The sequence below is a fragment of the Microcebus murinus genome, chromosome 1, assembly GCF_040939455.1.
Source record: "Microcebus murinus isolate Inina chromosome 1, M.murinus_Inina_mat1.0, whole genome shotgun sequence".
NCBI classification, from domain to species: domain Eukaryota; kingdom Metazoa; phylum Chordata; class Mammalia; order Primates; family Cheirogaleidae; genus Microcebus; species Microcebus murinus.
Window position 1 is genome coordinate 111,595,606 of NC_134104.1, and position 25,693 is coordinate 111,621,298.

Below are 25,693 nucleotides of genomic sequence, written 5' to 3' on the forward strand. Positions count from 1 at the left end.
CATTTTTGAGCTTGTATTCAAGTAAGGCACATAGCATACATTTTTTCCCCTTCAGTTTTTAAAGTCAGGTTTTATGTACTCTGAATGAAGTCTCCCTTAGCATGGTAATTCTTTGGTGTTTGACTTTTACGTTTCCCTTCTGAACTGTGGAAAGAGTTCTCTGGAGCTAAGTGTATAGATTTTGGCTGCAATCCAGTCTTTGCATTTTATCCTCATGTTTCTCGGAGGGGATTGGCATGGATGTGGAGGAGTGGGTTCTCTTTATTTTTCTTCATCTTGTTTATCACGTTTAGGTTGAGTTCATAATATTTAGGTCATGGATAGTTGTTGAGAGGCAGAAGTAGGGACATGTCGGGTTGGCGAGGGAGAGTGGGATGTTACTGAAGAGAGTTATTGCACAAGTAGGTTTTGAATAGAGTGGTTTTTAAAAACAGATTGAATAAATTGTATGGTTCATCTATATATATTAATGATTTTATAAAGTATGTGAATACTGTTGAGATTAGGAGAACATAAATTTAGTTAAATGTGTTGCTGTATTTATATCAAGGTTTTCTCATTATAATTTTCTTGATCATGGTTGTGGTAATCGATGTGGTTATAGAGCAGCCCACAATATTTTATATTAAAAATTACACTGCACACTAGGAAAAATTGTCTTTTAAAACTCCAATCTTTATATAATATTAATTCTAGTTTTTGTTGACTAAAAATATACTAATTTTGATTTTTTTTGCAATATAATAATCTATTTGTATGTTTTTCTTAGAGGTTTTTCTTAGGTAGCACTTGAAAGCAACTAGCTACTGTGATTCTTGAACATGATATTAATATCCCTTTCAATTCTGTCTTGTAATTTGTCTTCCACTCACTATTAGGTTACCCGACAGACAAAACTAAACAGGTACATATATCACTGGAAAACATGGGTTCCAAAAGGAAAATCAGAAAACCTAAAAAAAGTTTTAATTTTAGCATATGTACAATTTTTATTCAAAATGTTTTTATGCTTTAAAGTATTTATAAAAACGGGGATAGTTTTACTTTGATATTTTAGATATCTATCACCTCCTGAAGTTTCAGTCTGGTCCTTCTTCACTTGATATCTATCTAGTGTTGACCTTCTAGTTCTAGAAGAGTTTACTTTTAAATTAATGCCTCCTGTCCAGGACCATTTGTCATATAGTCTTCTATAAATAACTGGCGATACTCGCCCCCCTCCATCCCACTGCACATCTGCTATGGTGACTAACTCATCCCAGTTTGTCCAGGACTTTCCCAGGTTTAAAACTGAAAGTTCAGTGTTTTGGGAACCTCCTCAGCCCTGGGCAGACTGGGGTGGTGGGTCACCCTACATACTAATCCCTAACTCCCAGCACATCTCTTAATTTAATGTTTGTCTGTATATTGTCCAGAGTGGGCTGTGGAAGCCCAGGCATCCATCTGAATGCTAACGTGTGTGAAGATGCCCTGTATGTTGCATTAGTGGTTGGAAGTTTATTATTATTTTTTCTTTAAGCATTCCATTTTCTCCCCTTTTTGCTATGAAAATGGTAGGGAATCCTCTGACATCTCCTGACATATCTTTTTTTAGATTTTATTTCTTGTTGAAACTGGGACGTGAATTGCTCTTCAGGAATTTTTGCCTTGAATTTCTTTCAACAATTCCACAAAATAGAATTTGTTCCCTTGCCACCTAGACTATATGGCTTCAGTTTATTTGTCATAGTGTTTGGGTGACTCAGTACTTAACAAAGCAACAAAATTGTGCAGTAAGACTTAAGAAACCATATTTTTTAGTCATTATGAATCTTCAATTCAGTCCTACATTGGTTACTACCTAGTTGTAGAATCCTGGACAAGTCTTGTTTTCTCTTTAGATCTTGATATCCTCCTTTATAAAAGAAGTGGGTTTTGTTAGACTGACCCTGAAATCATAATTTACATTAAAATGCAATGACTCTCAGTCAGTGGAAGATCAGGGCATGATTGCCTCATGTATCAAATATTTCTTTTCTAGATCTTTTTGTTTTGGAGTCATTTATGTGTCTTTCTGGCTCCTGAGCCAAGAATCTGTACCCAGCCCTATATCACAAACATAACCAATTAGCCCCATAGTTCCTCTTACCAATAAGACTTGCTGCCTGTAGCTTAGAAGCATAATATATCGGATATCCTCCAGACCACCTCTAGGTTCAGTTATTTACTAGGATCCAGTGTATGGTTGTACTCATGTCTATGATTTATTACAGGAAAAGGATACAAAGCAAAATCAGCAGAAGGAAAAGGCACTTGGGTGAGATCTAAGGCAACCAGGCATGAGCTTTCAGCAGTCCTTCCTCATGAAGTCACAACACAGGATATGCTTAATTCTCTCAGCAACTAACTAGTTCTGATAACTTGTGTGAAATGTTATCTATCAGGAAAGCTCATTAGAGATTCAGTACCCACAGTTTTTATTGGGGGCTGGTCACATAGGCAACCTCTGTATCAATATTTTAAACTTCTAGAAGGAAAGCAGGTGTTCAGCATAAACCACATTGTTTGTACAATTTAGGAGCAGTGAGCCAGTCTTATCCAGGAATAGTGGGAACCCTTCTCATTGGAAAACCATCTGGACACCATCAGGAATCCAACTTTCAGATGCCAATCAAAGGTCAACCTTGCAAGCAGGTCTTTCTAAGGATAGAAGTCACAAGTTGCTATCTCTTTCTTAAACACATAATATAGCTCAAAGTTTGTTTCTAGTCCCTTGATCCCTTGCCACCAAATGAGGCCACATGAAATACTGGGGGAAAAATGAGTTTTGAAGAATAACTCTGAATTTCCAATCCTAGTTCTATTAGTACCTTGTTAGATGACTTTGGCTAAGTTGTTTAACATATTTAAACCTTACTTGCTTCCTCTGTAAATTTGAGATCATAATGCTACCTACATAGGGATTTTTTTGAAAACAGATTATTTTATACACACATACACACCCTAGACATGTAGACTCACTAACATAGACATATGGAATCACTAACATGGACTCATTTAACCCTCACAGAAATCCCATTAGGTAGATGCTATTATTATATACATATTATAGATGAGAATCAGACAAGAAACAGAGTTTAAGTAACTGACCAATTTGGAACTATTAAATTGTATAGCTGGGATTTGAATCCAAGTAGTTTGTCTTCAGATCAATATGGCCAAACATAGTACCAAACTATAACCTTAGGCCAAATCCAGTCCATACCTGATTTTGTACAGCCAACCAGAAAGACTAAAAAGAATTGTTAAAACAAGAAAGAAAGAAAAGAAGTGAAAAGAAAAAGAAAAAAAAAGAATTGTGACAAAGAGTGTATGAAGCCTGAAATATTTACTATTTGGCCTTTTACAGCAGAAGTTTGCCAAGATCTCTACTATGCTAACCATTATTAAGAAAACATGTTTTTTCAATAGAAAGTTGAGAACCACACTGATCCTTACGGATGAAGGACATGTCTGGTCATAAAATGGGCTAGTTGCAGAGTGAGAACAGTGTACTCAGTGCTCTTTCAGTGGTAGAATAATTTTTTTTTTTTATTTTCCAATTTTAAAATAAGGACTGTGTAAAATTACTTGGGAAGATAGAGATCAAACACAGCTGGTCTAGTGCTGAGTTACTTAATATTATGCCCTCTGGACAATGGATTTCAGATTGACTTTATATGCTGTGATAGCACTTGGTGACAGGATACATTGGCAAAAAAACTTCTACTGTAAAACCATGGGTTTGTTGGGTTTGTTTTTGAAAAAGAAACATTGGTCCACCACTTAATATTGATAAATTCTGCTCAGATATCAACAGCTAAGTGGAAAGAAAAATGGCTCTTACAATGCATTTTTTCCTCCTAGAACTGTAAGTGCCTTAAAAAGAGAACAGCATGTTTTGACCTTTCTAAATAAACTAACATCTTGATTTCTGTACAGTTTCCGAAATTCATCTGAATTTCCATAGTGAGCTAAATATTTAGCCATTTAACAAATATTTAATAAATCTTACTTGGGGGAGTATATAAAGATGATGCAGAATATTGTTTTCTTTTATTTTTTCTTTTTTTACTGTGAAGTATTTTTGTTTGGTAGGTGGTTGTTCAAATCTACTATGCTGTATAGATGCATCACATATTTATTATTCATACAAACCATATTAACCTGTTTTCTAATAGAGTCAGAAGGTGGTAATAGAGGTTAAAGATGGTTATAGATGCACTTCCATTTTCCTGTTCTTCAACACCACAGTGCCACATTCTTGCTAAAACCCAGAAGATGAGAAAACCTTTGCATTATAGATTGGTGATAATGGTTGGTGGGTGCCTATTAGTGAAGCCTATTTCCTCATTCATCTCACTTTATCATTCATTCTGCTTGCCGAGGGTGGGTTGGGTAAGGTATTAATTATAGTTATTTAAATTATATTATTGTTTGGTTAAAAAAAACTTTCATTCTGTATATTCACCTTTCCTTTAACTTAGATGATTCAGACTTTTAAAAGATTTCTGTTTTCTATTGGAAGATTAAAGGTTTTGCATAAAGTTGATCTCTCTTTTTTTTAACTATAGTAATTTTTAAACCTATACGAATGTAATCCAGTTTCCACAGTCATCACATATGGCCAATCTTTTTTAATCTTTATCTTCCTCCTTTGTTGTCTCCTATCTATATTTCCCTCCCTCCTTTATTTGCCTCCCCAAATAACTTTCAAAGGAATTGCAGACACTATATCATTTCATTGGGTAAATACTTCATTGTATTTCTCTAAGTGATAAGAACTTTTAAAAAAATGTAAATACCATTACCATGCTAAAAAATTAACAATAATTTCTCACTATCAACAAATATCCAATTAATGCTCAGATTTCCCTAATTTTCTCATAAATGCCTTTAGAGTTAGTTTTTCTTTTTCAAATCAGGACCCTACTAAGTTCTGTGATTTACATTTATTTGAAATGATTGTTAATTATGTCAATATATAATTGCCATTGATTGTATAGGGTTTTTTCCCCCCTTTTGTCATTGATTGTATAGAAATTTATCCTGTAGAAATTTTCATGTTTTTGGATTTTATTGATAGATTTTTCCATCACTTACAGTGTTCTTCTGTCTCTTTATTTCTGGTAAATTTGTAGTATAAATCATAGTGGAATCTAAAATATATATCAAATTTGGACTAAAATTTCTGACAGTAATACTTTGTAAATGGTGAGAATGTTGGATTCTTGGATTGGTTCATAAAAGTGTGTGATACATGTCAGCACTTTCTTCTTGTACTTTGTCCAATTGAGTAAGATGTATTTGTTATAGTAATGATACTGAACAGCAGGTTAGAGGAAACATAAATGTAATATTATTAGGTATACTTTCCTTTAACAAAATTTCATATTTATGTTTTGGTTTGGTTTGTTATAATGAGAAACAGTGCTGAAACAGTAGGAGTTCTACTTTTGGCATAGGATTGCTGGACATGGTCAAACTGCACATTTTTAAGCTTTGCCTTCTGAGTCATTGGATGTGGTAACATTTTTGTCTACCCAGGGGTCTGGCCGACTTTACTTTTCCTATTAAGGATGATGAAATCCTTGCTGTTAACTTTATACTGGAAATGTTAAGCATGAAAATTCATCTAGTGAAAGATCTAAATTTGTGGTTAATTCTTATGACTTCTGTAGAACAACTTAAGTAAGAAAGTTATCTTTAAATAGAATAATTTTATTACAGAGAACAGAGGCTAAAAATAGTATTCGTTTTTACTCCTATAAAATAAAATCTGATATTCTCAATTTCAAACTTTATTATGAATGAATAATATGTGAAATTTTATTGGTCAGTTAAGCCCTGTTTGAAACTTTATAAATGAAATTTTGTTTTTAAAAAATAATAGTTAATTTAAAAAGTACTCTTAAAATATACTTACTAGAACCATGACAACTTCAGTGAAAATGACTTTATTTCTTTTGATGAAAGTTACATAAGAAATATCTCTTTCTTGAAAAAAAAATCTAAAAATGTTAATATTTATCCTCTTGGAAATGTTCTTCCTTTTTTGGAGGTTGACTGATGAATGTGTGAATTTATTTCTTTATGTATATTGTACTTATTTATGTTGTTGTAGTTATTTTCAGAATTTGGTGGAGAATTACCTTGGTTCATATGATATTATTTTAAACTAATTCCTTTAATGCATTAATGCTATATGTTCAGTGATTGTTGTTTAAAGGACACTTAACGCCCTCTGAACTTTTTCTTTTTAATAGAGGGCAGGTGAGGAGCAAATGTTACCACTCAGTGCCTAGAATGTTGAGAAGATGTTAGTTTTGCTTTCTTAATCCATGGATCCTCTTAAATCTTCAAATTAAAAAAGAGTACATATCTTAGGCCCTTTGGGAATTGTTGATACACTTGTTTCTTTTACACATTTTCCCATATACCTTTTTCTGACAAGTGTTATCCTCAGTAGCTTCTATAGGTATTTTGAAGTAACTACTTAAATCTACCTCATTCTGAGAAGACGTGTTACCATTATACAATGGTAGTTAAAAGCTGTATGTTTATTAGGGCAGTGGTGATTTTGATTTCTCTTATTCTTTTTTTTTTTTTTTTTTTTTGAGACAGAGTCTCACTTTGTTGCCCAGGCTAGAGTGAGTGCCGTGGCATCAGCCTAGCTCACAGCAACCTCAAACTCCTGGGCTCAAGCAATCCTACTGCCTCAGCCTCCCGAGTAGCTGGGACTACAGGCATGCGCCACCATGCCCGGCTAATTTTTTCTATATGTATTAGTTGGCCAATTAATTTCTTTTGTATTTATAGTAGAGACGGGGTCTGGCTCTTGCTCAGGCTGGTTTCGAACTCCTGACCTTGAGCAATCCACCCGCCTCGGCCTCCCAGAGAGCTAGGATTACAGGCGTGAGCCACCGCCCCTGGCCATTTCTCTTATTCTTTAAAGAAAAAATAAAACACTGCATAAATTAATAATGTAATTATTGTGGCTTTAATGACTTTTCATATAAAAATCATGAATTAAATGAAAAAATTAAGATGTTTCTAAATATTTTCTCCCAGCTTATCACAATTTATTTTAGAGAATTAGAATCAGACTTATGATTTGGTCTTTTTTTTTTTTTTTTTTGCATATGTCAAGCGTTTAGCAGAATGTAATTTGCACACATTTTAAGTATGTGTCATAAACCAGGGATTATTTATAGGTGACAGTGAAGCTGGTTGAGCAGATAATACCTTAGGAGTCTTAATCTTTACAGATTAAACAAAATGTGCATTTTATGGAAGATTTTCTCTTAATGTTGAAATGAGAACATTCATTCCCTTAAGCAATAATGCACTTTTTTTTTTTACCATTAAATTATTTTGTCATATGATGGTTTATCATTTGGCAGTAATAAACCAATTTGAATTGCCTATTTTTCAGCAGCATTTTTGTTTAGTCTTATGTAGATTAACAAACCAGAACATTCCCATGAGTTTAATGAGTTCTCTAATCACTATAGTGAGTTGTAAAGTGTTAGTATTTAACTTTTTGGTAAACCTTATATTATTTTCTTCTGTCTCTGCAGATAAATTATTAGTCATAACTGTAGCAACAAAAGAAACTGATGGATTCCATCGATTTATGCAGTCAGCCAAATATTTCAATTACACTGTGAAGGTATGGTATATCCTTTAATCCACATTAGAATGTGTGTCTAAAGCACGTTTTTTATAATAACAACACTACAATGAAGATTAAATTCAATTATATAATTGCTGTTAGTTTAAACAATTTTAAAGATACATTTTGGTCTTATTAATACTTTGCCATGCAGACAATTATTACTTAATTTCTGCTAATGTTTTATATGAACATGTTATATAATATAACGGATAAATATATTAATATGTATTTGTATATGTGTATATATATAATTTGGGGGGATGTGTCATGTACAAACACAACATAACTAAGATTTGACAGTAATTATTTTCACTGAATTTGAATAATTTTTTCTGTAATAGGTTTATCTGTCATAGTATGTTTGTTTGTTTGTTTAGACTGTAAGAGTTTGCCTTTTCTGTCCATGATTGAGAATTGCTTTTTTTGTTTTTTTGTTTGTTTTAGAGGAATTTTGGACTATTATAAAAGTATAAAAGGATTTTAGAAAATTTATCTCCAGTGATCATCTTATTGATAAGTGATCAGAGGAAACTTGAGGAAGTTGATAGAACTATTAAACTGAGCTATGAGAGGCCTGCCTTTTTTATTCATTTATTTATTTTTTATAATAATAGAAAGAAAGATTTGTCAGCCAGATCTTTTCTACAAATGAGAATGAGACAGTATCTATGTAGGATATTAAAAAAAAATTTAAAAGATGAAGATTACTTTATGCTTGGGGAAAAACTGAACTGTTTGAGTATGTGTTATAGTATAGAAGAAAGGTAGCATTCATTACATAACTACTGGAAGAGTAGGTACAATTGCTAATATATAACAACTATTAAAGAGTCTAAACTTTGCTGGAGAAGAGATCTAGTGATAACAACTAGATGTTTAATGCAGCATAAATGAAAACTATGTTAGAAATAGGATAGATGATAAATATATTAATAGCAGAGTATATACTGATTAGAGACACTATGGAAGTAATAGAAAAAAAATAGCATAAATTATGCTGAAATCTAGTGGGAGAATCTCCCCAATCTGATCTAGAGTTCAAACTGGGGAGAGATTGAAATGTTTTGTACCTGTAAGGTATTTGTTAGGAACTTTACATGCGGTATGCTGTTAATTCATTATGTGAACCACATAAGGTAGATATTACTTTTTTTATGGGTAAGGAAAAACTTGCAACAAGGTCCATGGCTATAAAGTGTCAAATCTTGCATCCCAGTGCCACTTGACAAACTCAAGAGTTTATAATCCTCCTGCTGTCTTCCCTTATGTAATTAAGTCCTTCAGTAAGTATGGACTCCAGACCATCAACATCTGCATCATCTGGACACTATTTAGAAAGGACATTGCTCAGGCTCCACCTGAGACCAACTGAATCATAAATTCTGGGAGTGGTACCCAGTAGTCTGCATTCTAAAAAGCTCTCCACATCATTCTGATGCTCACTAAATTCTGACAACCTAGAACATAGAGAGTAGTGTTTAGCATAGTGTACTGTACAAAGTAAGCTCTCAGATGTGGTTGGGCCCAATATTATTAATACTTCAGGATTAGGGAATCCAGATGGGTTATACAACAAATCTCAGGGGGCAAGAACTAATAATTCTACTAGATTAGCCCCAATTTGACACCAGATCCACAACAGCTTGAGTTTTCTTGGGTGGTATTTTCCCCTCAACCTTCAACATAGGCAGTGATGAAGTTGTAAGAGATTTGAGACAGGGAGCCCCATAGGCTTTGTCAGCCAGATTTATATTTCGCTCAGTGTTAAGTAAAATTGCAGCTAATAGTATTTATTTCCTAATTTAGTCTATCCTTTTCACATTTATTTTTAATTTCTTTCCCCCTTAATTTCCCCGATCTTCTAATAGATTATTATCTTGACAACTTCAGATGAAACTAAGGTAAAAGGTGTGTGTGAAGAGAGAGGGACACATATTGTACTTCCTCATTCTTGTGAACAAAATTTTTCTGAAAAGGAATTTGGAGGAAAGAGACCATCCCAGTGAATAGTTTACAAACCAAACTGGGAAGAAGGTGCCTTCCAGAGAATAATGGTAGGGTTCAGTCCCATTTATGCAAATGAAGGATTCATATTTGCTTAGTTCTGATTGGCCACCACCTCTGAGTTCTCATTGGTTGGTATAGCTGAGTCCTGATTGGTTGATAGACCTGAGTCCTGATTAGTTAGTTCAGATGAGCTCTCAAAGTGGGCAATAGGGGTGTGGATTTTCAGAGAACTCAGATTATCTATATAAACTCTAATTTGCTAATGGCCATTTGGCTTGTGCTTAGGTAATTTCTTGCATTGATAAATTCTTATTAAGCTTTTGAAGATTATATAAGTTTAAAAATTAATAAGGTACAGAAGGTAACATTTTACTTGATGTGCTCTGCAATTTCCTGAACAACACATTTTGGTTCAGTAGGAAAATTGCTTAAAGGGCCAATCCGGGAGTCAAGGGTTTTCGGTTTTGATCATACAGATTTCCTGCCAGATTGAAAAAAAGTGATATGGAAGGTTTCTTCATTTTCTTTTTCATTTTGGTCTGATCATATAGGAGTGGATAATAAAATATGAGAAATACTGTTTGAGTCCACCTCCTTGAATTGGCTTTTAGCTTTTAAAATGGCAAAATTGGAAATGGCATTTTTGGGGTGGCTAACATTAAAGAATTACAACTTGACGTAGGCATCAAATTTTGTTGTTTTGTTTTTCTTTCTAGCATCATGATTTAATGACACATTTAGATTGGTTTGGTGCAATACTATGCGCATTGCTGGTGTCTTTCAGTTTTTCATTCTAGTATCATAATTTGAGCTTTGCTTAGGGATGAAATGTTGATTTTGTTTATAGGTCCTTGGTCGAGGAGAAGAGTGGAGAGGTGGTTATGGAATTAATAGTATTGGAGGGGGCCAAAAAGTGAGATTAATGAAAAAAGTCATGGAACGTTATGCTCATCAAGATGATCTGATTGTCATGTTTACTGAATGGTAAGAGAAATATTCTGTGGATTTTAAAATCTATATTAAATTATTTTTTAAGAGTCAAAATTTGTATTTGTAGATTATGTATTGAATTATTTTATTGACAAAGAATCATAATTTTAAAAAGTAGATATTACTCATAGTTATATAACCCTGGTCTAACCTAACGATCTGATCAAAGTTGATGAGTTACTATAAACACTAATGGAGAAATGTCACAAGCTAACATTTTTGTGAAGTGAATGTTTTAATCTTGAGTTAAAGATAAAGATCATGCTGAGCTTTTCTATTGAGAAGGGTGACTTAATGGATTCTGGTCAACCAGGAGAAAATAGATCATGTAGAGTTATAAATACAAGTGAGACATAAGGAAGTCTATGTTATTAAGAAAGAAGAACCTTTCTAATATAAATATATTTTAATGTAATACTTCACTCTTCTAATTTCTTTGAAGTATCTACTGTCTTTCTTTACTGTCTTCCTGCAGTTATGATTTTTATAATAAGGTCAGTTGTCAAACTGACATAATAGTTGTCATGTCTTTTCTTTCATTCTGTATAGTTTCTGTTGTGTGTGTGTCTGTGTGTGTGTGTTTGGTGATTTATTGCTCATTTCATTTCAAATCCCCCTGCATTTTCCCTTCTAATATAGCAAAGTCTTTTTTTTAATATTTTTTCTTAATTTTAAAATGCACAGACACAATTATTTGTAGATGAAAATAAGAGTAATTTTATGCAAGTCAGTAAATGCATAAATTTGAAATGAAAATAGATATATAAAGTCCCAGTGTCATCAACACTTAAAAGTTTTGAAAGGATCCATAAAACTTGCATCTTTAGAATTTTTCTGATATCACTTAGACCAAAAAATCAAATTCTACTTGTGGTTACCTATTCTTGCAAGATGAAGATATGGTATGGCAGGTGTTAGCTTGTGTGCTGGGAATTTTTCTATGGCATCTATTATTATATATTTTTTACTTTTAGAAAAAGAATAAGCTCATTATCATAGCTATTTAGATTAAATGTTGAGTATGTTTGGGTTTAAAATTACCATGGATTTCAAACAACCATATTAGTTATTTTGATTTTGGCTCTAAAGCAGATTCTCCTTATAAAAGTTACCACATATGAATAAACAATGATTCCAGATTCCTAAGCCTCCTTTTGGGTTTTAGGAAGAACTCCTTTCCTCTACTTCAAATACATTGCACTGCTTTCTGGTTCATTCAGAATATTGTAAAGTGTGTTTAGAAATTAAGTAGAAAATGAGTGATTTTTGTTTTTTCAAATTGTTCATATGTTCTTGCTAATATTTACTGAGAATTGACTGAGCATATTGGTGGTTATGTAGGAATAAAGAAAGATCAGCTGATATACAAAAGAAGTATTGGGTATTCATGTATGTCTGGATTGATTATACCTGGCATATGTGATTATTTTGTCTGACTATTGTGAGTGTGTATGTATTCCAAAACTACATCATCTACTTTTTGAATTTCTGTCTTCTAGACATGTATTAAGCATTTGTTATGTTCAAAATATCGTGCTAGTTGCAATAGCTGGGTATATATAGTATATGTGGTACTAGTAGCTGTGGTTGGGGGACTGACTGGGACAGAAATCCTGCCCTCTGGATATATTTCTCTCAACAAATCTGTATGTGTTGTATTTGGCATGTTGTCCTACATCGTAATAGATGCTAGTGATTAAAAAAAGATTTCTTTATTTCTTCATTGATTCAATGAACACTGAGCCCAAAATATACATCAGATTTGAAAGTTCTAATGTCATAGGGATAAACTTAACTATGATTTTTAAACTAGAGGGAAATTGTCATTTAATTTATTGCATTATTTTGCAAATAAAAAGATTGACCCAGAAACAAGTAGTGATGACTTATGATCCCATAGATAGCAGCTCGATTAGCTTTCTGTCTTTGCTACCATTCCCTTCTTTTGTTACATGCACAGAATGTGTAATGACCAAGTCAGAGTATTTATGATATCCATCATCTTGAGCATTTATTATGTCTGTGTGTTGGGAACATTTCAACACCTCTCCTTTAGCTACTTTTAAATATATAATGCATTGTTGTTAACTATAGCCACCCTACCATGCTACACATAGAACATTAGAACTTATTCCTTTTATTTAATATATGTTTTTACACATTAACCAGCCTCTTTTCATTCCACCCAAACTCCACCCCATATCCTTCCCAGGCTCTAGTAACTATCATTCTACTCTCTACCTATATGATATCAACTTTATAGCTTCCACATATGAGTGAGAACATGTAATTTTTATCTTTTGTGCTTGGCTTATTTCATTTAATATGCTGACCTCCAGTTTCATCCATATGGCTGCAAATGACAGGATTTCATTCCTTTTTATGGGTCAGATAGTATTCCATTGTGTATATATACCACACTTTATTTGTCCCTTTATCTGTTTGTGGGCACTTGGGTTGGTTCCATATCTTTGATATTGTGAATAAACATGGGGCATCACTTTGATATGCTAACATCATTTCCAATAACACATCACAAACATAATACACCATTATTAAATGGGATTTATGCCAAGGATGCAAGGACAGTTCAATATTTTGCTTTTATACTTCTAGCTAATTCCCTTTCCTTCTCTTCAAAAGTCCTAAGATAAATTTAAGCATTTTACTATGTTTTTATTGTAATTTATTGTGCAAAGTCAAAACTGTATAGATGGGTATTTTCAACTGTGTGTGTGTGTATTTGTGTTGGTGGAGTTAGAGTGGTTCCAAAGGATTGGTTTGTGGTGTTAATTATCTCTGGAAATATAGAGATATATTTGAGGTAAAGATATGATGAAAGAGAATTATCAGGTGTGGAGCTACTTCTGTGCTCTAGTTTCATTAGACTTTATTTAAACTTTTATACAGTAGCTGCTAATAGTTTGGATCAGTATGATTTTTTGCTGAATTTTATTCCAGTGATGATGAAGAAAGTATTGGATTGGGGAAAAATAACAAATAAGGTTAGGGAACACTTCCGTGGCTTTCTTTTTTGGCTACCTGGGAGCTTTTGCTTCTTGTTGAGACTAGGGATGATTCATAGATTCATTCACTCATTTGTTCAACCAGTATTCATTGACTGTCTTCAAAATACAAGGCTAAGGGGATATACACATGAAACAAGATGTGGATCTAGCATGTCAAGGTGTGACAGTCAATCTGTTGTAAGATAGATAGTCTTAACACAAAGAGCAGAAAGTAAAACGTTCAATGAAAGGGAGAGGAAAAGAGCTGTGGGAGTTAAGAGAAGGAAAACAATCTTTTCAATTATGCTAATCAAGGAGGAATTTATAAAGAAGGTGGCATATGGAATGGGCCTTGAAGGTAAATGGTTTGGACCCAATTGTGAAAAGATGTACTAACAGGAGTAATATCATGAGTGAAGGCATAGATGACAGATCAAATAATTCAGTTTGGCTTCAGAATAGGTTATTTAATGAACTATTATTAATGTGAGGCTGATACATTTGGAATTCCTTCTATAGGCCAAGGTGAGTAAACTATGGGTCCATATTGCTGCCTATTTTTGTAAAAAGTTTTATTGAAACATGCTCACTTGTTTACATATTGTCTATAGCTGTGTTTGCACTGTAATAGCAGAGTATAGTCATTACAAAAGAGACCATATGTCTCTCAAAGTCTAAAATATTTTCTGGAAAAGGCCAAAGAGTAAATATTAATAATATTTGCTGATTCCTGCTTTAGGCCATAGTTGAAAACCGCTGACCCAGTCTGGGAACTGGCACAGAATGATTTTTTAGGAGAGATTTTCAGACAGTCCTAATTATAAGAGGGGAGGGTGATGAGTAATGTGGAAACCTGTGGGTTTTTTGAACTAATCTAGGCCAGTATCTTCTAGTGGGTGTGGGGAGAATCTGAATGTAAAATAGATTAAGTAGATGGAATCAGTAGGGTTAGGCAAAAGATTTGAAGAGAGAGGCCATGGAAAGGGAAGAGTCAAAGCCGAATAAAAGAATTTCAACCTCGGTGACTGTGTGGTTGCTGGTGCCACAGAAACAGGGAACGCAGAAGGCTGGCCCTGGTGGCTCACAGCCTGTCATCCCAGCACTATGGGAGGCCTAGGTGGGAGAATCACTTGAGGCCAAGAGTTCAAGACCAGCCTGAGCAACCTAGCAAGTCCCTCGTCTCCATGAAAAAACTCAGCTGAGTATGGTGGCACGCACCTGTAGCATCAGCCACTCAGGAGGCTGAGCCCAGGAGTTAGAAATTGCAGCGAGCTATGATGACACCACGGCTCTCCCGCCTAGGCAGCAGAGTAAGACCTGTCTAAAAAAGAAAAAGAAAAAAAAAGAAAAGAAAAAGGAAGAGAAGACAAGACAAGACAATACAAAAGAAACCAACCAGGAACACGGACAAACAAACACTTGTAAAAATCTCAGTGATCAGTTGGAAATCAAACACTGGCATGTCTGGTAGAAGACTCAATATGACTACATAAAGTAGAATCTTACAGCTTTTGCAGGCCCGAGGCGTATTTACCACAGTGAAATGTGGAAAGTTATTTTATTCTTCATATTTAAATGGACTGAATTCCTATGAGAATTATTTTTATGACCTCCGTGTGTTCTTTTTAACAAAAAAATTGACAATTTGAGCTTTCATAACCAAAACAATTTTAAGTAGAAAACATTTCTTGCCCTGTGAGAAGTTTTAAAAAGGTTCAAAGAACTTTTCTAAAGTATTTAAACACAGAAATAACAATGCTAGTAGAATGAAATGGAAAAATTTTCAGCAACCTTAAATTTTTATTGTCAGATTCTTTTTTTGTCATGTCAGCTACTTTATTATCTTAATTTCTAATGTTACAAAAAGATATGAAAATATGAACGTATCTTTCTATCTATCTGTTAATATTTAACAGGCTTTACAAATATAAGCCTGAATTACTTGTATTTTACATAAATTTTATTCTTGATTGAGGTTTCAAAAATTTTGATTTTGGTGATATGTGATTATAGAAAAAATATTAAGTCTAGCACTAAAAAGGCTGTCTTGAATTTGGACTTCATTTGGTAATGTAATACAAACACTAATAATTTAATACAATCCATGTAATTTAAGCTGAAGGAAATTGGTATACTCTGTAAATATTACAGGTATTAATCTTGCATTGGATTCTAAATTCTGACATTTATTAGAGACCTTTTCTTATTTTATGTGCCTAAATTCTGACATGTGTATTTTGAAACTTCTTTTTTCACCATTAAACAGCTTTGATGTCATATTTGCTGGTGGTCCAGAAGAAGTTCTAAAAAAGTTCCAAAAGATGAACCACAAAGTGGTCTTTGCAGCAGATGGAATTCTGTGGCCAGATAAAAAACTAGCAGACAAGTATCCCATTGTGCACATTGGGAAACGCTACCTGAATTCAGGAGGTGGGTAAGATACTGGCAGAAAAATTTAATGCAAGTTAAAATATAAACATTGATGAAACAACCTTTTAAAATACATGTAGTCACTGTAGACATGAAATAACCATTATCGTATTACTATGGAAAATAATAGTTTAAAATCCATAGTGCATTTTATAGTTGACAAAGCATTTTCCCATATATTATGTCATTTGATGCTTCTAACAATACTAGACAATATAGATATTATTATTATTTCTACTTTATAAATAAGGAAACTCATGTTACCACAATCTAAGTGACTTTTCCTAGACATTCTGTTGTTGAAGGAAAAACAACATGGATCCAGGTCTTCCAATTATGATTCATTAAGAAATTTCTGGCTAGAAGATAATAGGGTTAGTAAGTTTCCTCACTTGGGAAAAATATTAGTCTTAATTTCCAATAATGTAGCTCCTAAAAATAAGCATTGCTTAATTATATATATTTCTGAATATTATTGGAATAAATAAGTTATTTGTCTTGAAATCAGTAATCAACAAGATTCAACATTGAGTGTCTGGGTATACTTAAAGTGTTGGATTATCTATTCCACCATGGATTAAAAGGAACAAATTACTATATATCCCACCCCCTCTGCCTCTGAAAAAGTAAAATAAAATTTGATTTTGGACATTATTATGACTCCAAAATTTGTTTTACTTAGATTGAGATTAATGTAAACATATGGCCAGAAGACATAACCAAGGGGCATGTTAGAAAAACAAACTGGGTGCAAATTGCAGGGCACATTTGGAAAATGGATTGTTTGGGTGATCCACATGTATATAACTGATACTATTCAGGCTAGGTAAAATAAGTGCTGCTTGAGGTAGCAGCATATCTGGGTTCTAGTCTTTGCTCAGCCACTTAAGGCAATGAAACCTTTAGGAAATAATTTAAATGTTTTGTGATGCCTCAATTCCAGTTCTTTTCACCTGTTCTTTATTTTAGCAACCCATTCACATAGTTGTACCTTGGAACTTTGTCAGCCCATATAGATATTGTACTTCTGAAACCTTAACATTCCAATTTCCACTGCCTAGTTTCAGATCCTTTTTTTCTCTTCATCTCAGTACTTCCACAGTGCATACTTTTTTTTTTTTTTTTTTGAGACAGAGTCTCTCTTTGTTGCCCAGGCTAGAGTGAGTGCCATGGCATCAGCCTAGCTCACAGCAACCTCAAACTCCTGGGCTCAAGGGATCCTCCTGCCTCAGCCTCCCAAGTAGCTGGGACTACAGGCATGCGCCACCATGCCCGGCTAGTTTTTTCTATATATATTATTTGGCCAATTAATTTCTTTCTATTTATAGTAGAGACGGGGTCTCGCTCTTGCTCAGGCTGGTCTCGAACTCCTGACCTCAAGCAATCCGCCCGCCTCGGCCTCCCAGAGTGCTAGGATTACAGGCGTGAGCCACCTCGCCCGGCCCACAGTGCATACTTTTTAGGATCTCTTGAACATTATATTTTCTTGCAATTTATCTACTACCCTTGGGTTTCATTTCCATATTCAGTCAGAACCTAGGGTTTATCAGGTTGTTCACTCTGTCCTTGTTGCCTTAGCAGTCTTTCCTCTTGGATTTCTAGTTGGTGAATTGTCAAAGTCTCTCTCTGAGATGGCTGCCCACTCTCCCTCCTATGCTTGAGCACTTGGTGACTTGTGACTTGGTGCCACTTCCATGTCATGGCCTCCAAACTGTTGAGCCTGCAGTAACACATGGCTAATCTTTCAATTTTTTCTAAGTCCTACATAGTTTAAAAACCAGTTTGTAAAGGAAGTACTTAGCTATGGAACTCTGGGATAGGTTTTATTTTACTTATTAAGATTTTCCCAAAGAGGACATGCATAGTGAAATGTCATATGTAAATTTATCTAGATAGTGATATATCTACTTAGGTGGCTGAATTTCAAACAGACTCACAGTGTTGTGGAAACAGCAAAAAATTAGCAAATAAGTACAGTTGTGAGCCAGTTTAATTAAGAAAAAGCATTTTTAAATGTGAAAGTGATCATACATGGTCATCAAAGCATCATCCTTGTGCTTTCTGTAGTCAAAATAATTACAGAGATGGTAAAAAATATAAATATGTTCAATACAAGTTTGTGTAATTTCATTAATGATGTATTGAGGGTTATTTAAGGGATGTGAGTTATGTTTGTACATATATCATTTAGTTTTTAAAAACAATTTTTGATAGAAATTTGATAGAATTTGATAGAAAACAATTTTTTAAATTTATTTTTTATCTCAAATTCTATGGGTACAAATATTGTTAGGGTTACATATCTTGCCCCTGCCCCCCTCCCCACCCCGCTCTGCCAGAGCTTCAAGCGTGTCCAGTCTCCAAGTGGTGCGCCCTGCACCCACCATGAAAGTGCGTACCCTTCCTCTTCTCCACCCTTCCACCTGTTCACTTCCCATTAACAATTTTTTTTTTTTAGACATTTTGGTTACAGTGTGTTTCTTTGCCTCTCCCTAAAAAGGGATAGAGGTAATCCTTCCCCCCTACAATGCTCATCACATCCTTAAGATGTGGGTCTCCCCCACCAGATCCCTGTTGAACACTACAATTTTTTGAGCACCATAGTTTTAGTCTGTCGAAAACAATTTTTAATATAAATCACATAAATATATATTATTTACCGTGAAAACATATAATTACTTTTCATTTATTAAGGATATTTGGGATTTATAAAAAAGGATAAACATAATTTTTGAAGAATGGCAATATAAACTATTGGAAAATATATGTGGCCACTTGGTATATTTTTCATCACAGAAGGCTTGTTATAGGAGTTAAAAAATGTATCTTTTAATGTTCTAGGATTTTTTTATTTGCAAGAGTAAGGAAAAATAAGTAACCAGTTAGTGGTTTTTGTCCTGTTTTCATTTTGTCTTGTTTTCTCTAGGTAACAGTAATTTTTCCTGGATCTATTTCTTTTAATTCTTTTAGGAGAAAATTTTAACCTTGAGGGTAAAAAATTAGATTTTCTTTGAATTCACAGAGTAACATTGGTCCCTTTTTAGAAGTATTGTATGTCAATGAAACCTAGCAGCTTGGCTACATTTCCAAAATTCAGAGGAAGACTCAAACAGGAAAATGATCCTGTCTGTGTCTTTCATAGACAAAGGTTATTGGCAGATTTAATGCTTATGCTCTGAGGCCAAGGGGAACAATCCAATTTTAGACTTCCTTTTTCCAGACTATGACACACAAAACCTAGCCAGAAAATGGTTTAGCAGGCACAGGAATGATTTGCCCAAGTAATGGAAAAATTCCCAAAATTCTAGATATAAAATGTCTTTGGGATATTTGCAGTCAATGACAAATCCAGCATTCCTTTGATTGCATTAGTGTGTCTGGCACTGACAGTAAAACCACTGTAGTAGAGATTTTCTTCTTCCAGAAACAGTCCTTTGCAGAAGATCCAAGAAGAGCTTTTTAGAAGGTCAGAGAGAAAATTCTTATGTATTACTCTATTCTTTTCCTAGTAACTTTTTCCCCTTAGGAGCCTTGGAAAACATTAGCTCTCCCTCTTATGTCAAGTAATTTGGGGAATGTATTTATTTAAAGAGAGTGTTTGATTATTTTCTGTTTTGCGGTTGATAGTAATGCTCATTCTATTGTAGTTTATTTGTAAAACAAAGGGCACTTAATAATAACTGGTATTTCTTTTATGGTGAGCTATGAAATTCCAACCTAAGGATTAAGCCTAATGTCTTCACAGCTCTGCAACTGGTCAGTGGAATTAACATAGACATGAGTTTTGGTCTTTGAATCCAAAATTCTCTACTCTCTCTGTGCTGTGTTGCAGGATTTATTGGCTATGCTCCATACATCAGTCGTATAGTTCAGCAATGGAATCTCCAGGATAATGATGATGATCAGCTCTTTTACACTAAAATTTACATTGATCCACTGAAAAGGGTATGTGACTGTCTGCATTTTCCTTTTGTTTTCTTTTTGTTACTTTGTTATATTGATAATATAGAGTGGTCAGAAACAAAGGATTTCATTGTGGAGTGGTCACAAACAAAGATAGTGTGGCAACTGGAAAACTGAATTTTAAAATGTTCTTGTCAATAACATATTTTATTTTTTTATTTTTATTTTTTTTAGATTGGCTACATCTGTGGAAATTAACATATTTTAAATAATATAAGTCAGTGAAACAAATAGTAAATAAGTGAGATTGGTTTCTCTCACCTAGCTGGGTGTCAACACTAGCTTAATGTGTCCTTATGGCTCCTTTTTGGTGGCCAAGACAGCAACCTTGCCAGACTTGGGTGGATCAGGGAGAAGGAGAGGAGGAAAGATGGGAGGCCCTACTCTTTCTTCATAGCTATATTGAAACACAGTGAAATGACCTGTTACTAAAATGAAGTGGCAGCTGTCACACCAGTGTTATGGCCCCACCTCCATTGTATACTCATTTCCAGGGCTGCCTTGTAATAATAGAATGATTTATATCATCAAAACTTTTGAGTTTTGAGATTTAAAGAGACAATAATGAAATCCCAAAGACTCTAGAGAATGAATTATGTCATTCTTGAACAGATAATTGTCATTTAATAAGACACAAAGCATTGGAAATATGTGTTCTCTTAGTCACTCTATCTTGCAGCTATGATGCTTTCTAACAAAATTTACTCCAAAGCTATTTGATACCAGTATACTCTTGTTATTTAATGAAACAGTGTATTCAAAATCCATTGTACATCCTTTGTGAGCTTCTAAAATTCTAAATAGGTGAGAGACCAGCATCTACATCTATAGTTTACCAATAGGGAAACTGAGGCCACATAGTCAGTGAGTGACACAGCAGGAATTGAATCCTGGGTTCCCTGAATCAAGGTTTTCCTTGTATTCATATTTCATAGGATGGTGACATTGAACTCATGTGTTTACTTGACTACATTTGTAAAATAATAATATTTTTGGATATTTTGAATTGGCATGTGAATAAGGCTTCTCAATAGGCAGTTTTTAGTTTTAAACTTACCTGTGACCCCACTGAGGTTAGGGACTTTCCTATGGTATTTGGAGGCTAGAGATCAGGGTACTGGGGAAATATTGAGGTTAAAAGCCTTGATCTGTGTCCAGTGTTTGGTGGCCCAGAGTAAAGACAGCCTGTGGGTATAGTTGTTCAAGTATAATCCTTTAATGGAATCCTATGGGACTAGATAGCCAATTTTTGGATTTAGGATATTTGAGAATTTGGATCCTGGGGATTTAAAGAAATAATGATAATTTCCCAAAGAAGTTAGAGCCTGAGGATCCATGGGACTATGATACAGACACAACCATATACCTTTTGTTAATAGGAATACTGCAGTTGTCACAAATAAAGCAACTCAAAATAGCAGTGGCTTAAATAATATAGATTTTTCAAAACATTTTCCCCTTTATCAAAACATTTTAAAAAATTAAGAGATAGGGGGAGGGTACAGAAGAGTATTTAGTGACTTTATGGTATTTACCATTAATTAATTAATTCATGCTCTACCATTAGCCTATCGCTCTCTCAATGTAATATCCTGGTCCCAAATGGCAACTTGAGTTTCAGCCATTGCATTCTGGGCAGCTAAAAGGCAGAATAGTAAAAAAAAATGGGGCATCTTAGTTGCATCAACTCTCTTTTAGTGCCCTATCTAGAAGTCTGACAGAATACTTTCTCATACCTTTCTTTGACCAGAACATAGTTATATAGCCACACATAATATATGAAAGTAATTATGTTTTTTATTTCAAGCACATGTGTCCTACTGAAAATTTGAGTTCTGGGGGGGTAGAGGGATGTTGGGGACAATAAGCAGTCTTCTATAGACCTCAGGGGGAATATTCCTAAAATTGAATTAAGTAAAACTTTGGACTAAAGTAAAACTACAGTTTTCTAATTTGAGAATATTTTTATTATATTTATCTAATAAAAGTTAATATTTCATAAATTTATTACATACAATAAATACAGCCATAAAACTTCCTGAATTGTATATTTGTTAGTGCTGTCATTAGAAACGTAAGATTTTCTTTCAATGTATTTTACAGTGAGTTGCAACTAATAGCTGTTTCTGTGTTTTAGTTAAATACTTCAGTTATCTGAATATATTCATTATACACTTATTACATAAGAATTTTAAATTCCACCCCCAAAACAGACCATATTAACAGGATAGTGGTATTATTTGCTGTTTTGGTTGTCATTTTCATTATTATTTCTACTCTTATTTTTTAGGAAGCTATTAACATCACATTGGATCACAAATGCAAAATTTTCCAGACCTTAAATGGAGCCGTAGGTATGCTTCCTAAATACTGGATTGTTCATGAATACAAATGAACACTTGTTGCTTTCAGCTATCTTTCTTTTGTTATTTCAATTTGGGGGCTGTGACTAAGATTTACAGTGTAGATATTGTATTCTTTAAGAAGTATTGGACTTGAGCTTAGGTCAATATAGTTTAGTACATTATGTTAAAATCATTTCTTAAGTCTAGTGGGAAAAAGATAAGCTTCTGTCCTTAGGTAACTTAAAATTTAGTGTCTCACCATCTGGGAACTTTATTGTAGTAGTGAGATCATTGCTTACTGAAGCCTCAAATTCCTGGGCTCAAGTGATCCTCCTACGTCAGCCTCCAGAGTAGCTAGGATTACAGGAGTGTGCTGCCACACTTGGCTAATTTTTTTTTTTTTTTTGTAGAGACAGGGTCTTGCTGTGTTGCCTCAGCTTGTCTCAAACTCCTAGACTCAAACAATCCTCAAACTTCAGCCTTCTAAAGTGCTGGGATTATAGACGTCAGCTACCAGGCTTGGCCCATCGAGGACTTTAGATATATTTATGAATTAACTATACTTTATTAGTATACAGTTTTCAGTGTGAGTTCTTTGTATTGTGAATTATGAAGAAATGTTAGAGTAGATCCTTTAGACCTAGCTGAAAAGTAACTGGAGACAACTAGACAGGTAGACTATGGAAGAGTGTGTATGTATATATGTGTGCGTTTGTGCTCATGTGCATATGCTTGTGTGCCTGTGTGTGTTTTCCTAGGGATATATAGGTCTTGATAAAAATGTATTAATATATTAGAATTAATCAATACATAAAATTAAAATGCCTTAATTCACTAGTACATTACTTTAAAAATTAAAAAATACATTGCAAGTCAATACAATTCTTCGGTTTATAAGGAGTACTCAGGAATATGAGGAAAGGAACCTGAAAACAGAAAACTGCTTCTGCTCCCCTCCAACTTGTATTATTACTGGATGATTGTATGCTTTATTTTTGAGAACTGGAAATGCTATCAATGGTGACAAATTGCAGAAACCTTGCTTATGCCAGGCAGTGTTCTATTCACCATTCGTATATTGTTACTATCTTCATCATAACCCTACAAGGCAAGCATGGATCCCATTTTACATATGAATAAATTGAGAAAATATTTTTACTCAGCTAGGATCCCATTACTATCAAGAAGGAAAGAATTTGGAGATACCTCAAACAGCTAAAAATAGAAATACCATTGCACCCAGCAATAGCATTATTAGGCATCTACCCAAAAGAGCATAAGACATTCTATTATAAAGACATCTGCACCCGAATGTTTTTGGCAGCACAATTCATTATTGCAAGGACGTGGAAACAACCCAAGTGCCTGTCAATTCATGACTGGATAATTAAAATTTGGTATATGTTTACAATGGAATATTACTCAATTCTAAGAAATGACAGCGAGCTAACACCACTTATATTATCCTGGATTGAGCGTAAGCCCATTATCCAAAGTGAGGTGACACAAGATCAGAAAAATAGGCTCCATATGTAGTCACCATCACATTGGTACTGACTGATTTTCAATATGGTGATCAAAGGGTGGTTGTGTTCACCAGAGATTCGGTGGGTAGGGAGATAGACCTACATCTGAAAGAGGCGGTGAACAATGTGGAGGGTAAGGGCATACCTCTAACCTTAGCTAAGTAAAGGCAAAATTATAAAATCTAACCAAAATGTTATTTTTAAAAAATATATTTATTGGGTGTTGGGCAGGTGGGGCGGAGGGGATGGGTTTATATATATACGTTATAAGTGCATTGTGCCTTGTAGGGGGCATGGGCACACTTGAAGCTCTGACTCGAGGGGGGAGGGAAGGCAATAGCAATGCTTGTAACCTTAACATTTGTACCCCCATATTATGCTGAAGTAAATAAATACATAAAAAGAAGCAGAGGCAGGAATGCCAAGATGCTTTGCTTCTACCAGACAGCCCAGTGGCTTAGTATCTCAGTCCTTTTGCTAGTGTCAGCTTGGAGTGAGTGAGTAAGGCACACTTGAACCTGTATCTGTGTCAGTGCCATCCTTCATTTTGGGTATCTGCTCACTTGAAATAGGCAAAGTTCCTAAAAGTGGGGTAGCACATAGAATTTGTATCCATGAGAAATTTTGTAATCATCTCACACACACACACACACACACACACTTTAAAATATTAAAATCTGTTTTCTCTTTTTAAACCAGATGAAGTTGTTTTAAAATTTGAAAATGGCAAAGCCAGAGCTAAGAATACATTTTATGAAACATTACCAGTGGCAATTAATGGAAATGGACCCACCAAGGTGAGTCACTGCGACTTTTTCCTGGCTCCCTATTTCTTGGAGATAGACTACGGTGTGATATGTGGAATGTCATCTTTAAAAAAAAGTTATTTCAAAGGCTTTATTTTGGTGCCAACATTTTTCTGTCTTTATCTTTTACATAGTATATTGTCTGTTTTCATGTTAACTAATCAAACTGACTATTTTTCCTCAGCAGAGTGATAGCTTTTCATTCTATTTGTAGAATGTTTCACTTCGGTGTTTTATTTAATAACAACAGCTAACTTGAGAGTGAGCCATATTTCCCTCCTGCAGGGTACCTTCTCGGAATAGGAATTGTTCGGTCATCAAGGAATCATTTGTTTCACCTGACTTGCCGTGTTCTCAGTTAATACTGTTAAGATTGGAGTGTAACTGTGTTGCCAGAAAGCTGCTTCTTGCTCTTATTTTTACCAAAGTTAATGACAGAAATGTAATTGTTTCAAATATATATAATTGAGCTTGATGAGAATTTTATTGACTACAAAATTTATAGATGGAAAATTTGTATTACTTGTGTCCCATCAAAGCAAAAGATACAGTGCATTGAAAAAATATACATATAGTATTATTGTGCTTAAAATGATGTTCTGATGTGCTGAGATGCCTTGTTTAAGTACCTACAAAATAGAGTGGCAGGTACATTTATAAGTATGAGAAGAGAGGATGAGAGCATGTAACTCCTCTGCTGTTTCAGAGGAGTGAGTAATCTGAATTCCAATAAAAGATGAATAAATGGAAAGAAATTCAAAGGAAAGCCCACATTGGCAGTGTATCCTCCATCAAAGAGGAAGAAGTAGATTGCCCTTCTTTTCTAGCCAGTCTTTCCCCCTTGCTTTTTCATATCATTCCAGCCTTCCTACAAAGTAATCATCCCCATGTGCTCTCCTTTCTCTATCTTGTGATCAGTTTC

General features: G+C 34.3%; 1 protein-coding gene across 2 annotated transcripts in view; it reads left to right on the forward strand.

Moving 5' to 3' along the window:
- The window catches only part of PLOD2 (procollagen-lysine,2-oxoglutarate 5-dioxygenase 2), an 88,873-nt gene that overhangs the window by 33,993 nt on the left and 29,187 nt on the right, over positions 1 to 25,693 (forward strand). For both annotated transcript variants that reach the window (XM_012762401.3, XM_012762400.3), the window contains exons 2-7: positions 7,599 to 7,690; positions 10,551 to 10,687; positions 15,968 to 16,131; positions 19,964 to 20,076; positions 22,385 to 22,448; positions 24,665 to 24,762. In XM_012762401.3, the coding sequence (XP_012617855.1) occupies positions 7,599 to 7,690; positions 10,551 to 10,687; positions 15,968 to 16,131; positions 19,964 to 20,076; positions 22,385 to 22,448; positions 24,665 to 24,762 (668 nt within the window). The remainder of the gene's footprint in view (positions 1 to 7,598; positions 7,691 to 10,550; positions 10,688 to 15,967; positions 16,132 to 19,963; positions 20,077 to 22,384; positions 22,449 to 24,664; positions 24,763 to 25,693) is intronic.